Source organism: Aphelocoma coerulescens, chromosome 13 (assembly GCF_041296385.1).
Source record: "Aphelocoma coerulescens isolate FSJ_1873_10779 chromosome 13, UR_Acoe_1.0, whole genome shotgun sequence".
NCBI classification, from domain to species: domain Eukaryota; kingdom Metazoa; phylum Chordata; class Aves; order Passeriformes; family Corvidae; genus Aphelocoma; species Aphelocoma coerulescens.
Window position 1 is genome coordinate 9,207,672 of NC_091027.1, and position 13,921 is coordinate 9,221,592.

General features: G+C 40.5%; 1 protein-coding gene across 1 annotated transcript; it reads right to left on the reverse strand.

Moving 5' to 3' along the window:
• Nucleotides 1-11,192: 11,192 nt before the first annotated feature.
• Nucleotides 11,193-13,494, reverse strand: LOC138118393 (interleukin-9-like). The gene is made up of 5 exons (XM_069029325.1): nt 13,387-13,494; nt 13,249-13,293; nt 13,127-13,153; nt 12,309-12,437; nt 11,193-11,300 (listed from the first exon to the last, which is right to left on the reverse strand). Exons 1-5 carry the CDS (start codon nt 13,492-13,494, stop codon nt 11,193-11,195), a joined length of 417 nt encoding a protein of 138 aa, XP_068885426.1.
• Nucleotides 13,495-13,921: the final 427 nt, after the last annotated feature.

Consider the following 13,921-nt stretch of genomic DNA (forward strand, 5'->3'; position numbering starts at 1 on the left):
TCGGGGCCCTGGGGCAAGGCTCAGGGTGAGGCTGGGGCTGCTCAGGGCTGTTAGTGCCTATTAGGTTATTAATGTATTAATGCTGTGACACTTTCGATGGGTGACTCTGCCCACTAATCCGTAAAGCACAGGTTATTTGATCCTCTGACTTAATGTTAGCTAAGCAGAGTTAAAAATAACCTGCCAGCTAATTCAGCTTCTGTTTATTAGTGCTGGTATAGAGATCACAGTGTGTCTGACCTGAGTAATGAAATCCTCTGAAATGGCTATATCCACTGAGGTTCTGATAAATGTGTTTGAGTTGAGCACACGACAAATTGTCTTTTAAGATGCCCTCTGTAATACTTCTGGTTCTGGTTACCCTCTTTAACAAATAGATGCTCTTTACACTGAGAACACACAGGCCTTAGAGAACTAAGGCTGTCCATAGCAGGCAGCTGAAGATTTGATTTGATCAGAAAAATAGCTGATAAAAGAAATCCCTGATAAGTCAGCACCTGATGTAGTGGCAAACATTTTGAGCTTTAATACCATAAAAGCTTTGTAGTTTTATAGCTGAGTTATAGCTTGGCAAAGCTGCCTATGGAGCCTCCAGAACCCTCTTTGGAAGATCTCAGAGCAGGGTAAGAAAATTTTTTGTAAGGATGGTCCAGACATACAAAACCCTGCTTCAGATCAGAGGAAGGGATTCAACAACTGTGTACGTTACCATTCAATCCTATATTGCAATCATTCATGCTCTCTTTATGGGCATATCATCTTCTTCTGCCATTGCCAAGTACTGGGGTTTTTTCACAGATTTGAGAAAATCTGTTCACCCAGTTGGCAGGAGGAGGAAATGGGTTTGTTGCAGTTCCTCTGCCAGGAAGGGAAATTCTTAAAAAATTACAGAAATTCTGTAAAACTTATAGAAGGGGTATCAACCATTTTCTTCCCCCTTATTTGGATTTTATCTGTGGGGCCTAGGATTCATGCATAGATAAAGTAATATTTTAGCTTTAGCAACCTCATCTTCCTTTTTAATTCATTTTTCTGACAGTCTTCTTCACAGACATATTCCTATTCATTCTTTTCTGTACTATGCATAGATGGTGTAATTTGTATTTCTTTTTAATGTTAGATTAATGGCTGGTGAACAAAAAAAATGCAAAACTGACGGATTCTCTGCAGTTTGCATTGTTTTGTTTCTCTCTAAATGTCTGTTTTGTTGAACACATTTTGTGTGTACTTTCAGGTATTGCTATAACATCACTTGGTCACAAGAGGGAACTCACATATCAGTCTCTGGGATTTATTTTTATATTAGAACTTTGAGGACCCTGCAGATTAGTAAAGAGATACTGGGATATGCATGTGTGCCAGGGGTGTAAGTGTGCATATCTACATCTATATTTATTTATATACCCCTGCCTTTTAGTTACCAAATAAGGGAAACCACTCATAGAAATAAGGAACAATAATCCTGGCAGGCATGGCAGTAGAAAAGAGCCTTAGAATGGCCCAAAAACAGCTGGTTTATGCTCATGGGTATATATTTACACTCATAGATATATGCTCATGGGTTGTGGCTTATCTCTGTTCTCACTCTGCAGTTCTGTAAATCTCAAAACCAGTACTAATGGTATCAGGATGTGGATGGAGCAGAACATGCTCCCTCCATCAGAGCCTGACCAGCAGGGATTATTCTCACCAAAAGTTTTGAGCAGCCCTTTATTTGAACTGTGTGCCCTTCACCTCTTCAGAGAATCCTTTGCTAGCCAAAACGTGACAGTTTTTGGGATCTGTTTCAGAATTTATGGTATTTAATGTACATGAATATAATTCGATTGTTAAATGCATTTGCAAGAGGAGAAGACTAAAATAGTAATTAATTTCCAATTTCTGCTAGATGCCAGTGGAAACATCATGGATTGTATCCAATCTGCCCAAGGTTCATATTTCTAAAATAAATGAAGTTGTAAATCCAGAGCTTTCTAACCTGACAACTAATGTTGTCCTCAGAACTTGGTGTCCACATCTTCCTACGCTGATGTTCCCACTGGTCAAGCAATTGCCCAGTAATCCTGCTATTGTATTTGCAGGTTCCTCCAAAGAAGCACATGTTAAATGTCCCCAGTAAACTGAGCACAGTATGGGAACTTTTCTTTGAAACCATGCTGCTGTTTCTGTCCAGCTCCTAGAGAGGACAGCCCATGCACAGCTTGCAGTTGAGGATCTCAGCTTGTTGATATCTGAGTTGTAGATGCCCAGGGTGGTTGGTTTCCTATGAAATAGGAGTCGCCTTCCTCTGTGAACGTGGACTACCTTGTCTCACCCCTGGGGGGTGTCTGGTGCCTCACACATATTTGCTAAACACTGCTGTCAAATTGTAGTGGCCCTTTGGCTTCTCCCATGGCAGTGAAGCGCTGCAGTCCCACTGGAGCAGGGGATACATCATCAGGTGACACTTGCAGCACTCAGTCCTGCTTGGTTTGTCTTTCAGGTGTATCATACCCTTTTTGCACATTTTCCTTTTTGTCCTCTGGCTGCGTGAGTTCCTTATCTACCTTCAAGTTTTATTTCTTTTCTATTACAAGTGCTGCCCTTCAACTACAACCTCCTGCAGAGCATCCTCACTGTGGCTGGTGACACTGCTGCAGATGCAGGGGATGTTGGGCTGCACATCACTGATGGGTTGCAATGGATTTGGGGCCCTTTTAGAAACGAGGCGTCCTGCACCAAAGGGTGATTCCTGGAAGAACTGTTACATATTTTGTTTGGGATCTGGAAGGAGATGTTTGGATTCAAGAAGCCCAGAGTTGATTCTGTTAAACCAATTCATGTTTATGGGATGAAAGCCACTAAGGATAGAAGTCAGCTTTCCTAGCCCGAACTTGCTTACTGAACTATGAATCACAGTTGATATCTGTCAGTTTTGATAGACAATACAGCTGCTGGTCCTGAAACTTCTAAGAGAAGATGATGCATAACTAATCATTATCTATAATCTCTAAATCTGATTTATTAAAGTCTAATTGTTTATTTAACTGCACCACACCTGCATACCATTATCCTGTTTGCTTGACTTTGTGGCATAACAAAGTTTGCGCAATCTAATTTTGAAAATCTTGAAAGGCTGGGATTAGTCCAGGAAGACTATCAATAATGTTATACCTCAAGCCAGGTGTAACAGCCAAGAACATGTCTCATGCTGTTAGAACTTACCACATCCTTTATCCTGGAGAGGAGGAGGCTCGGGGTGACCTTATCACTCTCTACAACTACTGGAAGGAGGGTATAGCCAGGTGGGGGTCGGCCTCTCCTTCCCAGGCAACCAGCAGATGAAAGGACGTAAGTCTTATGTTGCCTCAGGGGAGGACATCAGGAAGAATTTCTTCCCAGAAAGTGTGATTAGACATTGGAAGGGGCTGCCCAGGGAGACAGTGGAGTCACCGTCCCTGGAGGTGTTTAAGACTGAACATGGCACTCAGTGGCATGGTCTGGGGACGTGGTGGTGTTCGGTCACAGGTTGGATTCAGAGGTCTTTTCCAACCTAAGTGATTCTGTGATTCCATGTGTGGTACCACAACCTGGATGTGGGCACAAACACACTGCTAGAAAAGGGACAAAAGACCCTCTCAAGGCTGTATCTTTTAACTGCTGTATTTTTGTGTGCTGTTCATTCTGGAGTTGGTTTGTGTCTTGATAAACTTTTAGATGCCCTTTACTGGTGTGTCTTTTTGTAATATATACAGCCAAATTACAGGCCTAGATGGTCCTCCTTGGAAAAGAGTATGTGTTACTCTTGAGTCTGGGCTCTAGCTAATCTAATCCTTGTGGATTAATCTGCAATAACTGGTTTTCCAGCTTGATCAGGAATTTTGGTAGGGATGACTGCAAACTTGTAGTGACCAAAGTGTGAAGTATAACCAAAGCACAGCAATAACTGAGCTTCATTTCAAAATGGAGCCAGAGGAGTGCCAGCTGTAGAACCACGTGGCAGGTTGGCTTGATTCCAAGAAACTTGGAGGAAAAATTGAATGGCAACAAAAAGCATGTACTCTTCAGTATTAATTCTCCTAAGGTTTTCTCAGAACACCTCATTGAAAAACAGGAGTTTTTCTTTAGTTTTCAGTTGCTGAAAATGAACATAATTTCTGAAAGTTTTCCAGTAAGAATATGTTTTCCAATGAGAATGGATAAGTGTTGCTTGAAAATAGTTTTATTTTGAGACACAGACATTTAGAATGAAAAGGTTCATTATAGATCCATCCATTATGTTTACTGTGTCAGACAAGACTTGTCAGGAGTGATAATTCTGCCAGGTTTCCTTTCATTACTGATAAATCTGAATAGATAAAACTTGCTGCCAAAGTACTTACCTGGGTGCTGATTGAAAAGATACCTTTAGTGAATGTACTTGGAGTTGGCCTTGGTGAACAGAAAAACTGACAACTTGTCCAAGCATAATTTAATGATAAGCCTAATCTAATTTCAAAATACACTAACTTGACTGAGGGTGCTCAGTGCGGGTGCAGTCTCATTCTTCTTTGCCCTCTCCCTCCTGTGTGAAGAGTCGCATGGAAAATGAATGATTATTTTTAGGTAGGACAGTTTTCCCCATCCTGCACAGCCACATTTCCTGCATACAAAACTGTTTAGGTACAGCCACCTTGATCCAAAGTCCCAGGCATTCTCTAGTCATCCCATCAGCTCCTGGGGTCAGTAGTAGCAAAGGATTCAGTATTTTCTAATCACCGCTTCCCTGGAGAATTTTTGGAGCATCTGTTTTGGTATTGCAGTCTGCCTACTTGCTAATAACTTCAGGTACTTTGTTTATAGCAGGAATTCTGTCTGTATTTTGACTGAGTACATTCTAAATTACTTCATAAGGTATTTGTATTGAAGAGCATGACAATTCCTAGGACATGTCATTTGATAAATATCTCTAGTATCAAACCAGTACCAGACTGGGCTTCTGTATGCTTCCACTGGCTACTCCCTGATGCATCTCTCATCTGTACACCCAGACAGAGGTTTTCCTCATTAAGTTTGTAATAGTCCTTCTTCCTTATGTTAAATAAGTACAAAATGAGAGTAATATAGTATTCTTTATTCATTTCTGTAGCTGGTATTGCCTTGTTGTCGGCTGTCAGGGGTTAGCAGCAGAGCATTCCTGCACCTCTTGCTTCTGTTTCACCCATGCTGCTCCACTTCCCTTATGGTTTCCCTTCATGCAGGAGGAATTCTCAGAGCCTGGGAATCTCTGGATTCCCATAATCAGTTTGTTCCAGGGCCCAAGCTTTTTCTACCTACTGGACATCTGTAGGAGGTAATTAGCAAGGAACAGAGTTTTCAGCAGTCATTGGAATGTTCTGACCTTCCAGTCTGTCCCAGTGTTTGACACAGCTAAGCTGGGGCAGAGTGGCAAGAACACTTCCAACAGAAGCATTGAATGGCAGCTCCCACTTAACCCAAGAAGTCTGTTTGGTTCATCCCTGGAGGTGTTCAGGGCCAGGTTGGACAGGGACCTCAGCAACTTGGACTCATGGAAGGCCCCTACCCATGACAGGGGATTGGAACGAGATGAGCTCTAGGTCCCTTCCAACCCAAACAGTTCTATGATTCTCTGATTCTTGCCACTCCTTTCTTTTTCTCTTCTCTGTGCTCTGTGTTAATGAGGGCATTATATTGAAATATGCAGAATATGTGCTATACTCAGACCTTTTCTTGATTCCACGAAGATCAGTAAGGGGATTACTGGAATAGTGAAAGCTGAATTAAATTTTCCTGCACATCTTGCCCTCAGTATATAGAGGAGCATGCAAGGAGCCTGGAGACTGTACTTTGAAACTCTTAAATTTCTCTTTCCTGTTCCTCAAAACTGTTGTACAACTTTTGCTGCCTCAGTTAGCCATCAGTGAAGGATTCATTGGGCCCTAAATTCCTGTTCTCTTAAACCCTTGTGAGATGTGTGGTCTTTAGGGGGCTTGCTTCTGAGTAGGTGATAACAATTAAATGCATGTTTGCACTTTTCCTTCTCTTTGAATGTCACAGCCTCTGTTTCTAAGTGCACTGTACTGCTGAAAATCCCTTGTGGTCATAGGGATCTTTGGTCTTCGTACTTTCCTTTCTATTCCATTCTACTTAATTGCATGATGTCAGGCCTATGGAAGTATGGCAAAATGAAAGTGAGAAACTTTGTGCCACTGTGGAACAATCTTATGTCTCAATGGCTGATTTATATCCTGCCTGAAGTCAATGCCAGACAGAATGTGTCTCTTCTCTCCCACAAGCGGCTTGCAAAGTCAGAACTAGGCTGATCATTATCTTCATCTCTTAAGTCATGATTTCCCTCTTCTTTTGATCTTTTACAATTCCAGTTTATGGGGAGTCAGGGGGAACTCCCCTCACTCCTGGGCTTTTTGTTGACTTATTGGGAAATATTTATTTAGTCTGAAAGTTATCAAATTAAAAATTAGCAATATGAACACAATGAAAAAATCAAGGGCATCTGTTTTCTTGTGAAGTCTCTTGATGATGCTGTTTCTGACATGAGTAAAAAGAAATATCACTGGTATTATACACGGAAAATTATCTTTAAAGCAGTTTTGTACTTATTGATATTTTTTCTAGATTATAACATGATACAAGCTTAGGATTGTATCATGTGTTACTTCACTACTAGATTTAAGATAGCAAAAGCAATTCAGACACATTGCTCATTCGTAATAAGCATCTTTGATTTTTTGTATGTGATTCACAAAAAAAAAATAAAATGTTTGCAACCATGGTGTTGTGTTACTGAAGCTTTTTGCCTTCAGGTTCCAGCTCTTTCACTCCCTTGTTGCCTGAGCTTTAACCCACTCTGTATCCCAATAGGAAAAAGACAGCATTTATTTTGTAGTTTGTAACAGTGGTGTGAAAATTCAGGATTATTTACAGAAGTTCACGAAAGATGACAAAAGATTTACTCTTTGAACATGTGCAACTCTTGCTATGGGATATGTCCATGAAGATGCTGTAATTTATCGATCACCATGGTTGCTTCCATGAGAGATGCATGTAGAGGTCCTGAAGAATCTTTAGTTCTGACTTTTGGAGATTTTTCAATTGATTGAGTCAAAAGTGGGAGACCAATAGAGAAGATGGGAAGGGAGCTGCAACCACTTATGGGCAGGTGGAGGCTTATCTGGGACTGGGAACTGTAGTTCCTTTGGCTTTAGTTATCCTGGTAGCACCACTTGATGTCATTAATAGGATATAATTTATGTGATAAATTATTGAGTCTTGGCAAAGTTAAACCCTGGTGAGTGTTGAGCTTTACAAGCAAGCACTACCAGTCTTCAGACAACTGTAAAATGCAGAGATTTTTGAAGAAATGAGTTCTCCATCTTAACAAATGCCATTTCCTTACTTTTCTGTAAAACTAGAAGAGTGAGGCTTGTCCACATGCTTCAGGAGGGTGTTGTGAGGATAACCCAGAAAAGATCAGCTTTCTTTTACAAATACGCAGAGCTGCTTTTATATACCAAGTGTGATTTATGGCTGGGAAACATTTGAACAGCCTGTGCCTCTCCTTCCCATAGCATGGCATATACCAGACTTGTTCTTACAGGGGTGCAAGAAGTTAAGGGTAAAACAACAATATGCCAGATGCACTACGGCAGTTCTAGTGCCTCCAAAAATATCTTCAAAACCAGTTTTCATTTATTTGTCGTTGGAGACAGATTCTTATTAGACCATTGGCACTGCTTAGGGCTTGGGCTTGTCCTGCAGAAGGTCATGAAGTTAGGTAAAATCAGGGATAACCGACTGGAGCACAAGAGCTTTGGCTCTGCTGCTGTACTTCTGCCCTGGTAAGTGTCCTAGCAGAGACTCCAGCACTTAAAGCTGGCCTAGCCAGCTTTCTGAAGACAACACTACAAGTTTTACAGTATCTATGCTTTTATGTGGATGCCTGAACTAAGAAAATTCTACATGGAACTGCAGATTTTGTGAATGGGTTTCTGGTTGACTGTTGGCAGCAGCAAAACCCTTCAAAGAAAGAGTTGTGTGCTGGATGCTGTAGCAGGACTGGGAGAGTTCCTCTTTGCTGAAGAGCAAAGTAGCTTCTCAGGTGCCTTTGGGTCACTCATAGCATACAATTTTGCATTACTTCATGATAATGAGAAAAATACTACAGTTGTGGTAGTACATGATATGGAACTGGTCTGTGTATGTCCAACACTGAACTCTCCTGAACAGGCATTCCTGAAGAAAGAGGTGCTTTGTATACAGATAATGGTGTTACTTTCCAGTTTGCAGAAAGTAGCCACTCCTCCCCTGCCTCCTCAGTTACCAAGGGTTTCTGTCTCTGAAATCATAAAGCAAATAGTCTCCAAGTATCTGATGTGAGGTGTAGAAGCAAGGCAGGTGTGGAACTGTGCATACTTGCAAACAAGCATGCACCCTGCCATGGGCTCCTGGACAGGTTTGAATGGCTGGAAGAAGGGCTCTTTCCCAAAGCCACTGTTGATTATCAATTCATAATTGTCAATCTATTCCACAATATAATTGACCTGTGCAGACAAGTTATCTTGCATATGGAATGTCTGACCTTCTTCACCTCCCCTGTCCTCCCTGCCCTAGGCCACATCCTCTCTATCAGAGCATGATATGACACATCCCGCTAGAGAGCTGCACAAGAAAGATAACTGAGATAACAGAGTAAGGTACTTGTTCCGGTAATTAAGTAACTCAATGATTAGTTGCCTTTTGTTTCATCTGGCAGTTTCCAATCCTATTGACAGCCAAACACCAGAGAGAGCAGAGGCCCATGAGCATCTGCTGGGTCCCACATCCACTCAGGGCCAGCCTAGGGTGGGCTGAAGGGATGTTCTGGCCTGCCAAGAGACATCCAGCCCTTCCCACAGCCTGCCCTGGGGCTTGCAAAGCCTTGCGGGTGTAAGAGTCCCACAGAGAAGATCGGAATATGCCTGTGGGGAGGCAGAGGGTGAAAATATTTGAGGATGAAGGAGTGCCCCATTCCTGGACTCGAGCTCACAGGAGCTTGGGGAGGTCACCAGTGCAAGCAAACACTTTGCATCAGCTCACAGGGGTTTGGTGACAGTCGGCAGTGGAGCTCTTAATTCAGGTTGCACAATCCTGCACTCAATGGTTTAAGCACATAGTGATCATTTCTCTCACACAGATGCAAACTGATGCATCAGATAATAGATATTTTGCAGCTGTATCTTCTGCAGTTTATAAGTTGGGAGTTTTTTTCAAATTCTGTGTAAGAGTTTCTTATTATTGTCTCTTGACTGGAAGTTGACTGACTATATTCCATGCTTGCCAGCTTATGTTGCACAGTGCTGAATTTATTATGTATCTTTTGCTTGTGTCACAATTTCACCATTGTTATATTTCATAAATTTAATTAAGTAATTTTGGGAATAAAAAGTATAGATAAAGAATTTTATTTTTCCTTGCTGTCTGCAGTCCTATGACCTGGGAAGTCTTTTTTGCTCATCTATAAAAATGAATCAACTTCTTTCAGATTTTCCTCTTGCTACATAATATGACTAGACACAGTGCTGGTGAGCTGCACACACAAAGCAAAACATTACAGGAAGACTGAAATAGCTTGGATTTGCACTTGGAAAATATTAACAAGACTGAATATCAATTTTGTAGAGATGATACTTAGAATTTTGAGATCTGGCATCGTAGGTTCAATAAGATAGATGGATGTTAATTCTTCTGCTTAGGGCCAGGAGCACTCATAAGCATTCTGCTGATTCATCAGAGATATGGAGGATTTTTCTTTGCACTAAAATGCAAAAAAACAAGTGGATTTTAGGAGAGAACTGTCTGAGCTGAATGGTATAGAAAATATAGGAAGATATGAAAATGTGAGAAAGATGAAATAGTTTTTTTTATTTCTTGGTTTCATCTTTGTAGGTGTTACCAGAGAATAGTCTTTTCTGTTTTAATATATATTATTTCCTTATCATATCTTAAACAGGTGGCAGAAACACATGAGAAAATGCTTCTGATATGTTACATAAGTTTAATGCCTTTTATATAGTTGTATCCGATGCATTTTCTATAACCCAGTTCTGTGTCTTCCCCAAGCCCATACAAATGGAAAATTTAAGAACAACAGTTTAGTTGAGCATTTCCATCATGCTTTTGATCCCATAAACATGTCCATCCCACCAATGAAATAAAGAAAGGAAATTATATGCTTTGTGTCTTTTTCTTAAGCTCTGAAAAATCCACCCTACTCCATTGGAGGTGGTGAAGATATGAGTCCTTGGAGATATTTAAGATATTCCATCTCAAAGGCCATGTTACAATGCTTTTGTTCCTCTCTGAGCCACAACAGAGATGAAATCTGACCTCTCACCTGTTTGGGATTTTCCCTACTGTGAAGAGATCTAAGTAAGGTGCTGGTAAGGCTGGAATAGGTGGCTGAGATAAGCATCTCCCAATACACATTGGTTGGTTTCTTTTTCCGGCAAAGCTCCGTTTTTGACTCTTCTGTTGAGCTGAGTGGAGAAGTGATAGAGAAGCATTTCTGAGCTCATGGCAGTATAGAAAATAAGTCAGCATTAAATACATCCTGAGAAATAAACAGTTGTCCACAACACATTTCAAATGCACAACCCCATTTAGACCTTGTAATTAACGCTGGGTTTGGTCTTGTTTTTGTAAGTTAAGATGCTCATGAGTTGTCTGCTACTGAATATTTAGAAGAAAAAAAGTGGCTGTAGGCAGGAAAACCTGCAGCCTTGCAAGAAAGAAGCTAAGTGACTTGTTCATGGTGTGTAGACGTTGTCAAAAAATAAGTGATGCAGAAAGAAAACACAGATTTTTTTGTTTCCATCTCAAGTCCAGAAATATTTCATGTGCTATACAGTGGGAAGAGTGTGAATTTTGCTGGGGCATCTCATATTAGTGAAATTGTTGGACTGGAGCTTTGCAGAAGCATTTTGACACCTACTGGTATGGTAACAGGATGTTCAAACCTTTCACCAAGTACAGAACATAAAATGAAGACTCAAATACTTTTCCTGCTCAGGTAAATTATAATTTTATTGGTTTATTAATGGTTATTTCTACCTTTTATATTTCAGGTGAACAATAAATACAATAAATAGCTCTTCTGTTCCCTGTTCTTTTCAAAGACTTTGTAGTTATGAAAATCTTTTAAAAAAACCAAAACATTAAGCATCGGATTTATTAATTTTTTGATAGGTTGTCAGGATTGTTTCCAGAAATTCTGTCACATTTCCCTTGGTCTTGTACTGGCATTGATCACCATGTGCCATTCTCTGTGAAGGAAAGAACAAAGATTGGGTTAGCAAAGATTTTGTAATAAAATAAAGAATTCAGATGAATCAATGAAAATATGCATTATTTGGAGCTACACGAGGATTTCAAAAACATTTCCTAGAGAATTGTTCCTTGAGGAGTGATTGTAAGAGTGGCTTTTCATGGTGGCTAAGAAGGTGGCAGGTGGATTGTCATATAATTCTGTATATTCAGTTCATATATTCAGTTACAGCTGAAGTCATTTAAACTAGGCTTTTTCAACCCAGAAAACAGTGCAGATACCATGAGGAGCTGGGTAAGACTGGGGCAAGGGGTCTGCTCAGTGTCCCAAGGCCACCCTAACTATTCCTCCTTGCAGGTTTGAAGGCAGCTTAAAGGAGCTGGAGACACTGCATTGTCAGCATCTTCTGTCTCATTGAATCACACAAGAGCTTTGCTCAGCAAGTAGATAAAGCATGTTTCACTGCCTCAGAAAAGGCACCTGAGGGAGGACCCACGAGCCTTCCTGAGCATCACAAGTTGGAAAATGCTACAGGTCACAGCAATATTTCACGGCCAAGAACCAGTGAAGAAACTGCTGCTTAGGTAGAATTAAAGCTGCAGAGGAGAAGGATGCTCTGCTGACCTGGCTCCAGCCATGCAACTCCTGCACATCCATTTCCCAGTGTAGATCATTATTGTTTCATGTCAAAACACATTTTGAGAAAGGAGAATAGAACAGCATTTTAAATAAAGCTCCTGTCCCAGAGATCTATGTGCAAAGGGTTTGGAGAAGAGAAAGGGCACAGTGGGGCAGAGCCCATCTCCCTTCTTCCTCTGCCAACTTAAAAAGCTTTTCACTGCCTCACACATGTTGCAGTTTTATCTGGCTCCTGTATAATATGAGTATTTAAAACACATCTGAAATAAATGAAACACTTATTCTACAAATGTTTAAATTATAAAAAAAAATTCACTTCTTTTGTAACAGATAGAAAAAGACCTGTAGAAAAGTAAGAAAGTCTTACTTTACAGAGTTTTCTATCCAGTAGAGCCTGGAAGGTCCAGTAAAGCCTTGTAATTACTGGATTGGAAGATTCATTGTTTTCCAGCAGGTGTTTGGTTCCATTCACAAAGCATGCCAGTTCATGGCCACTCTGTTCAACAAAGCAGACATTATAAAAACCTAGAATGCATTTTGTGTCTATCCACAGAAAGAAGAAATTTGTATTCCTCAATGTGGCAGCATGTCACAGTCAAATGCAACCTATTTTGCCATATATTGAAAACTGGTAAAAGAATTTTGGGGAGACTGTAAAACACTGAATTCTCATGTATGCCATAAGAAACACCTATCCCATCTCTCAGAAAACCTCAAACTGTAAAAGTTACCTCATTGAAGCATAGTTTCAGCTAATACTGGGGCTTCACCACATCTGAGGAGTCTTAAAACAATGAAATAGTGCTGGATACACCTAGAGCTAAGTCTGAGGCCTGACATCTCTAGCCCAGGTTCACTTAGTATTTAGGCACCCAGCCATAAAACAAAGTCTTGCAGAGATTTTCAAAACAATCTCTTGAGATTGTATCTCTTGAGATGAAAGTCAAGCCCACAGAGGACTTTGGCCTGAATCTGGGCTTGGTTCTGATTGCTCTGTAGTGGGAGGGCTTCTGCTTCCCTCCCCACCACTATTCATCAAGCTCAGTTTTGCTGCTATTGGTGTATTAAAATCTTCCTTATAACTGAAAGAAAAAGGTTACATAAGGAGCAAAGTGAACAAACTTAAACTCAGTTAATACCAACCTTCATTAACATCTACAATAGTTTAAAAAGAAATATACTTACTTCAGGGATGGGGAGACACGAACATGACTGAAAACAAAAAGAGTGAGTGTTAGAATCCAGCATTCAATGTACAAATACAGATTTGTTTAGTCTCATTATATTCTCAAAAGCCATGTACTCACTCTGACAGCAGCCTGCCTACATGGGCAACTCACAGGACTATTGCCCTGGAAGAAGAGCAATTGAGAAATCAGTATTTACTATCATCTCCTGTACAAGCATGCATTTTTTCAGAATTAAGGTGCTGAACAGCCACTTACAAGCAGGTGCTCTGTATAGCGGATAATTTCCCGGACACCACAATACTCTGCTTGCACAGAGAGCAGCAGACAAGAGAGGAGTATGTATGACAGCATGCTGGCATTCATGTCAGCTCAGTCTGATGGATGACAGAAGAACAGGAGGACACTCCTTTTAATTGAGTCTTCGCAAAATTCCCATTCTAATATGGAAAAACCCAATTATAAACCGATACCAGGTGCCCACTATTTTTTCCCATAGCTTGGACAGCATTTTAAAGAAATCAAATGTGGAATTGAGTCACATATTTCAGTGACTTTAGTACTCTGGAAATTCACAAATGCTCCTCAGAAGAGATTAATTTGAACATTATGATATCACACCCCAGCAGGAAACAATGGTTAAAAATCTACGAAAGTTTTTTTTTTTTTTCAGATGTGGGGTTTGCCTCCTGTACTTATGTAAATTACAGTAACATGAAAGCAAAGAAATGATAATGTTTCAGCATTGCCAAAGTTCCTGAGAAAGCAAACTGATGTGCTGCAGGGTGTCTTC

Excerpts from the sequence above, each read along its gene's own strand:
- LOC138118393 (XM_069029325.1), bottom strand. The coding sequence starts at position 13,494 with ATGAATGCCAGCATGCTGTCATACATACTCCTCTCTTGTCTGCTGCTC. Across the intron at positions 13,294-13,386 it reads GCTATACAGAGCACCTGCTT|GGCAATAGTCCTGTGAGTTG; the intron begins GTAAGTGGCTGT and ends CTCTTCTTCCAG. Across the intron at positions 11,301-12,308 it reads TGGATAGAAAACTCTGTAAA|AGAATGGCACATGGTGATCA; the intron begins GTAAGACTTTCT and ends TTTCCTTCACAG.